Source organism: Protobothrops mucrosquamatus, unplaced genomic scaffold, assembly GCF_001527695.2.
Source record: "Protobothrops mucrosquamatus isolate PMUCROS unplaced genomic scaffold, P.Mucros_1.0 scaffold1007, whole genome shotgun sequence".
Taxonomy (NCBI): Eukaryota; Metazoa; Chordata; class Lepidosauria; order Squamata; family Viperidae; genus Protobothrops; species Protobothrops mucrosquamatus.
The window spans coordinates 201,920-209,419 of NW_015387243.1; the positions used below are offsets into that span (position 1 = coordinate 201,920).

General features: G+C 42.5%; 1 protein-coding gene across 1 annotated transcript in view; it reads left to right on the forward strand.

Moving 5' to 3' along the window:
• The first annotated feature begins 348 nt into the window (after positions 1-348).
• MTMR14 (myotubularin related protein 14) overlaps positions 349-7,500 on the forward strand; it is a 110,610-nt gene continuing 103,458 nt past the window's right edge. Inside the window, exons 1-2 of the mRNA XM_015819867.2 lie at positions 349-609; positions 2,371-2,519. Coding sequence (XP_015675353.1) covers positions 349-609; positions 2,371-2,519 — 410 coding nt within the window. The remainder of the gene's footprint in view (positions 610-2,370; positions 2,520-7,500) is intronic.

Consider the following 7,500-nt stretch of genomic DNA (forward strand, 5'->3'; position numbering starts at 1 on the left):
CTCCCAGAATTCCACAGCCAGCATTGCTGGCTGTGGAATTCTGGGAGTTGAAGTCCACATGCCTTAAAATTGTCAAGGTTGAGAAACACTGCCATAGACATTTAAGGTGTGTGGATATCCCATAATTCCCCAGCCAGAAATAGGGTCCTAGGCTCTGCTACAACACAGTCCCAGTCTCACCCCACCCTCACATTTCTGGAGGATTCCAAACTTCCAGCCACGCCCACCAGAGACCCAGCCACGCCCTCCCCTGTCATCTGTAAAGGGGTGGCGGCGGCGGCGGCGAACGGGAGGGCGCTTTCGAGTTCCCTCCAGGCGGGCTCGCGGGGAAGGTCCTGTCGCCTTCTAATGGCGTCATCGTCGCCTGTCCGGAAGCGGAAGGAGCTTGGGGATGGCGGAGGCGCTGGGGCAGAGAGTCCGGGGCTCGGGCCCGTGACTGCGGAGGTGCGGATGGCCAGTGCCCGGAGCGGCTCCGCCTGTCTGCAGGCCGCTGGCTCCGGGGAGCGCGCCTTGGGCGAGCTGCTGCTGGAGTTTTCCAGGGCGCAGTACCGGGCCCGGGAAAGCGGGGGAGCAGCAGGCGGCAGCGCCGGGAGCAGCGGCAATAATAAGGTGAGGGAAGGAAGAGGCGTCCCGCCTGCGCCGGGAGCAGCCGGCGAGGCTTTCACGGGACTGCTCCGTGGCACCAGCCTTCCCGGCAGGGCCATGCATTGGCCCCTTAAGACGGGGACGGGGGAGGCTCCGGGTGTCGCCAAGGCTGCGTACAGACCCAACCTGGGAAGCCTCTTGAGCGGGACTTTCAAAACTGCCCTACGGAGAAAGGGTGTGTTGCTTTTCCGCAGCTGGGAACTTGGAGCAATAAGCCAGCCTTAAGGACAGAGAAATAGATCAGCCGATTTAAGTTTGAGCATTTAAGGAAGGTTTGCATAGTAGTGTGGTCGTCTGCACGTTGCATACCTATTAAAGAAGCGGCGCCTTATTTGTTGCTATTTTTATTATTATTATTATTATTATTATTATTATTATTATTATTATTATTATTATTATTATTATTATTATTATTTATTTATTTATTTATTATTATTATTATTTATTATTATTTATTATTATTTTATTATTATTATTATTATTATTATTATTATTTTATTATTTTTATTATTATTATTATTACTATTATTATTATTATTATTATTTTATTTTTATTATTATATTATTATTATATTATTATTATTATTATTATTATTTATTGAATTTATATACCGCCCTATCTCCCTTACGGGACTCAGGGCGGTGAACAGGCGATAATAAAAACCACGATAAATATACACAGATTTCTGTTCTAAAATCGAATTAAATAACAGACCTGTTCTAAAAACACACCCATACAAAAAACCCCACTGAAACATAATCAAACTACGCCAGGCCAGCCGCACGGAATAGATGGGCCTTCAGGGCTCGGCGAAAAAGGCGCAGGTCCGCAACTGTACGTAGGTCGGGGGGGGGGGGTAGGTCATTCCAGAGGGCAGGAGCTGCCACAGAGAAGGCTCTCCCCCTGGGGGTCGCCAGCCGGCATTGTCTGGCCGACGGCACCCTAAGGAGGCCCTCTCTGTGGGAGCGGACTGGTCGAAGGGAGGTGTTTGGTAGGAGGCGGTCTTGCATTATTACGTACACGTCCCTGATAGAAAGGTTCTCTTTTGTTCTGCCGTTCTTGTTTTTAAGGGAGTGTTTGCCTCAAATTTATGTTTTTTTGTTTTTTTTGACGCTTCCTGAAAAAATTAGAGAACTGAAAAGCAGCTGGGGGATTTTTGTTGTTGTATGAAGTCGTGGACATTGTTCCCTAATTTGCTAGGAACTATTCAGTGCAGACATCCTAACACTGTAGATTCCAGTTTCATCTCATGAACCCTGATGTTTGTGGGGAAATTATTCTAGTATTTGTGTAACGACCCATTTCTATTTAAAGGTTTCCTTGCCAATTACCAATAAACGTTAGTCTTTTGAATGATAAGCATTTCAAATGAACGCTATTTCATGAATAAATATGGCTACTACCTTGCAAATCCATGGGAAAATGCTTTAATTTTTTGTATTTTAATATTAAATATTGGTGTTTAGTTGCATCCTTTTTTGGGTTGTTAAGCATCTAAAATTAAGGCTATTGCACTTGAATGTATAAGACAGGGGTGTCAAACTGTCGGCCCACGGGCCGGATGCATCATAGCAAAACTGCACCCACCCCATTGCCGGCAATGGAAAAAAAGTTGCGATACGTCATGACATGTCACGTGATGTTGCAAGTTTGACACCCCTGGTATAAGTACTTTTATGAGACGTGCAGCATTACATTTGTAATAACTGTTTTTACCCATACAGGTAGAACACATTGAAAAATGCTGCCTTGAATTGTTCAGCAGGGATTATTGCTACAGCCTGATCCACAATGTGAATGGTGACATCTGCAGCCATTACCCACGTCTGATTGTCATCTTGGAATATGAGAGCAGTGACCGAGAAAGACACACGTAAGTTGTGAATGTCCTAGGAAGACTCTGTATCTAATATCTAAAATATTTTTGTGGAAAATGTACTTGCCAATCGCCAAGTAGAAATATGTAGACATAAATCTGATCAGTGTTGAGTTGATTGACTGTGGTCAAGATTATTTTGTGCTGTTAATATTCTTATTATGAGGGTGCTTCCCTCAATTCACAAACTTCTGGGGAAACTTTCTATACAGCAATTCTACTTCTTCCTGTGATTAGAATCCCTTTAATTTGGTGACTAAATAGTTCAGTGTTGGATAACAGAGTAAACGGAGAATGTTCATACAGCACTGATGAAGAGGCTGGTGTATTAGAACCAATCCTGATCCTAGTAGGACTAATTTTTATTAAATGGCTAAACAGAGTTAATATTGTGGCTCTCTTGAAGAGTTACTTTGCAGATAACTAACCTTCTACATAGTAATGCTGTTTTCCTATTGGAAACTACAAATCTTGAATCGTGTGAAATAAATATCTATTGAATCTTATCAGAAATACCAGTGAATGTATATAAATGCTAGACTATTTCAGAAAGCATTGGATAACCCCATACAAATAGACTTTATAAATCTTACTAGCAGTGTTCATGCAAACTTTTATGCACTAAAAAGAATGCATTTTTGTTTAATCATCAATAGGTTTTTGTGTGGCTGATTACATTCATGTTGGGTATGATGTTATTTGACGTTAATCTCTTTAAACTCAATAGTGGGCACTGAAGTGTCATAGTGAGTATGGGGCTTCTGTTTCATTGCTATAGGCGACCAAGCATGTTGTTGTTTACAACTCTAATTCAGGCTGTTCCATGCATAGGTCACAAGTCATAAAGTGCATGACATTTCATATGATAGCGACAGCTATGTAGAAAATCTGTTAGGTGATTTATGTCCAGAGTTGAGTGCTGGAAAGAGTAGGCCTGATTCTATTCCATCCAGCTCTCCTTTCTGATAACTTCACTCTACTCTGAAACTTACCAGCTTGATGTATACTTAATTTTTCTTTGTGAAATTAATTTCTATACAGAAATGCTCAGATATGAGGTGACAGTAGGATTATCTCTGGAAGCTTCTTTATATTTCTGTTTTGAACTGTACGGTATACTTAAGTACTGTAATCCCACCAAATACCATATACAGCCTGGATCTGTACATTGATGAAATATTACTATAGGGTAAGTTGCTAATACGGGTAATAATGGTAATAGATCAGGTTGATCACATGACCGACCTGATTTTATGATTTTTTTTGCGGTAGTCGTTAATGTAGCTGATGTTATGCAAACATGACAGTTAAATGAACCCATTGTTTGCTATCGCGGTTTTATCAAAAACAAGAAGTAACTTCCGGGTTTTGGCAAAAATGTAAAATGCAGTCACCTAGCCACAGGACAGTGCAAATAGCTTTAAATGTGTCCATGTTGCGTAGCATCTGAAGTGCGGGGTTGGGACCGACTGTCAGAGCTTCGGAGCAAGGCCATAACTCCAGTAGGTCACAACTTTGAACAGTCACTAAGTTGAGGATTACTGAATTCTTCCATTTATGGTTGAATATTAAGATGAGGGCAACATCACTGCCATGGATTTTGTTTATAGCCTCATATACTTTTCTTTCGTAGGTTCTGCATGTCGTCTCTGTATTAAAAATATTCAATAACACTTAATTCTGCAGTGACATTCTTCTCTATATTTCTTCATTCCTCTGGAGCTACAAATTTCTTTTTTAATCTTCTGTGAATAAAGTACCTACAGATTTTCCTTAAATGCAATGGTGCTTTATTGTCCTTTTTTTTTTAATATACCCATCAGCGGCAGAGTATTTTCCTTATTGTATGTGAACGCTTTCTGTGCCTGAGTGACTTTTGATACTATTTTTGCGTGTCTTTAGTTTAGAACCCAGAGAAGTAGTGACTTAAATAAGATGCCCAATTAGATGTATTTGATAAAGCAAGAGGTTCAGCAGTTGGTAATCCTTTGGCTAAAGAATTGGCTTTTCCAGATATTAGATCTCTGTTCTGCTCTTTTTCGATAGCAATAATAGGAAATTGAGACTAGAATTAAGCGATACAGTAAAATCAATATTGTTATTTTATGCTCGTAGAAAATGATGTCTCCTTCAAACACATGTTTACAACAATATACAAGGGTATATTTCTTTTTCTTTCACTTCTCTTTCTTTTGGATTACATATTTTGCTGCCCTACCTCAGTTCTAACATCTAATCCTGAAGGAGAAGGATAATGTTTTGGGCTTTCTAGAACAAATCATAGGGAACATTTTTATAATTCTGCTTCAAAGCAATCCAGTGCCATGGTTTGCATTAAAGTAATTTACTTCGTTCATGACTTTGGGTTTTGCCCAATCCCAGTGAGTAAACAAACAATAATTAAATCCTAGCATCTGGATACTGAGCTGAGTGGTAAGACTAGGCACAAACCAGAATTGATTCTCCAGCAATTCTGTTTGATTTCTGGTTTGGTTACATCTCCTCCACCTGTAGACAACTTAAGGTGGCCTTTCCCCACTGCCATGTATGGTGGCAGTATTTGTTTTTTGTTTGTTTAAATAGGCTAACCAGCAAGCTGGTCACTCAATAGTACCCAAGACTTTAGTTGCAGTAGAAAGAAACGGGCAGATTGCTGTCAGCAGTTATTTATATGCTTACCTCTTTTACCCCTAATTAGCATAAGCCAAAACTGGGTGTGTCACGAGAACCTACCCCTAGCGGCTTGGCCCGTGCATCATGCTGGAAAGATGCCCTTGAGTCAAGTTCCACTGATGGCTTCATCCAGTGACAGGTGATTTGTTATTGCCTTCTTTAACGTCCTAGTCTAGGATATCCAGACTGTCTTCCATCTAAATCAGGGGTAGTCAACCTTGGCTCTTTTATGACTCGTGGACTTCAACTCCTAGAATTCCTGAGCCAGCTGTGCAAGTCATAAAAGAGCCAAGGTTGACTACCCCTGATCTAAATATTGAACAGGTTTGACCCTGTTTAGCTTTCCCGATCAACCCTATATCCTTTTTTCCAAAGTAGAATGGTTGGGCCTAGAGATGAGCTAGTAATGGACTGAGTATAAAGCAGACGTGTTCCCAGAGTAATCATCTCCAGCTGTTCCTTCCTTCCCTCTGGCTGTTTGATATGAATTAATTGGGGTCATGGAAGAGGTTGGAGGAAGATCTAGATCAGACATGTCAAACACAAGGCCCGGGGGCCGGATGCGGCCCGCGAAGTGGTTTCATGTGGCCCGCGAAGCCATCCTGGAAACAGTGAGGCAATGGCCCCCGCTACCTTGGCCCTGTCCCAGGCCGGCCGGGAGCCAATGTACTATTTTGTGGTGGCCATCTATGCTGAAATGCATTCAGTCTTAGCTCCACAAGGCCGTCTAGAAACAGCGAGGAACCAGCCCCTGCTGCAACGGCCCCGCCCCCTGGGTGCATGCTGGGGAAGTGTACCCTTTGTGAGGAAGGAAGAAATGGACCATGCCTTGGCGCTTGCCCCGGTCCCACCCCCTTCTGCCAGAGACCCTCAGATCTGTCCCACTCCTGCCCAGGCCCCCACAGGCACCCTTGACGCGAACGATGTAGAGCTGGCCATGCCCACCCGGTAGGCCACTCCCACTCCATCCACGTCCACCCAGTAGACCGCACCTACCCTGGACATACCCGCCCGCCCCCCGAGGGCAACCGCAATGCTGATGCGGTCCTCAATGAAATTGAGTTTGACACTCCTGATCTAGATAGCCCTCTATCCCATGCGCCGTGATTTCACTTGAGCTTTCAGGCTTCTAATGCACCCCCTTCCCTAGTGCTTAGAAGATGAAAAATCCAAACAAATATTGGATACTAAGGTACTTATAAAAATTCCTAACTCTGGTTAATGAAGAATTGAGGTCCCTGCTGGAATTAATATAATTGTGCATTCTGTGATGATGAAAATGGATGGAGGTCAGGGGACTTTGGCTAGTGCCAGTTCTCAGCAATTGTGGTTGGAAAAATGCTGCGCACAGGAGGCTGGGGACAGCATCAAACCTCAGGGTTTAAGTAGCCAATTGACCTCCTCCAAAAGACACAGCAAGATTATACCTGATTAATGGAAACTTCAAACCGGTTTTTTTGAGATCTAACAATTCTAGACATGTTTCTACTTACTCAAAAAAGTTCAGCTTTAAAACTGTTATTTAGGTTGCTTTCTGTGTGAGGTCGGTAGTTTCAACATTTGAAATATAAAATAAATAAGATGGTTTTGTTTGACTGAAACCATTCCTGTCTTTGGTGTTTTATTTGTTTTCTGTTTAGCATGATTTTTGTCCTTTGTGACTTCAAGGATTTTTTTTTAATTGGCAACCTATTCAGCCTGCCAGTCATTAAAATTTGAGAACATTTAAATGATTGCGGCTTTGTTTCTGGTTTATGCCTGCTAAGATCAGTCTTCTTTCCTGCCACGAATTCCCAAGGCAAAATGCACCTTATGTAACAAAATCTGAGGATATTGCTCAGCCATATGGGAAGATTTGTATTATTTCTTGTAAACCATATTTAGCTTTAGAATAAATAGGAAAGGGATGTATTCATTCAACACATGAATAGGTTTCTTGTAAAAAACAAAAAGCTTCATAGCCTTTCTGCCCATTATTATCATAAAAACGAATATATTTTCGTCTTGCAAGAAGTTCCTGGTGTGGTTGGAAAGAACAGAAACAGAATATTGAGTCACGTTACGGATGATGGAGAACTGTAATTGGTTCCATCTATGCACCACCTTCATACCAGTCGGGCTTCAGGCCGGGACACAGCACGGAAACGGCATTGGTCGCGTTGGTTAATGATCTCTGGAGGGCCCGGGACAGAGGTTATTCCTCTGTCCTTGTTCTTTTGGACCTCTCAGCGGCTTTTGATACTGTAGACCACGGTATCATGCTGCGGCGTCTCGGTGGGTTAGGAGTGGGAGGCACCGTTATGCG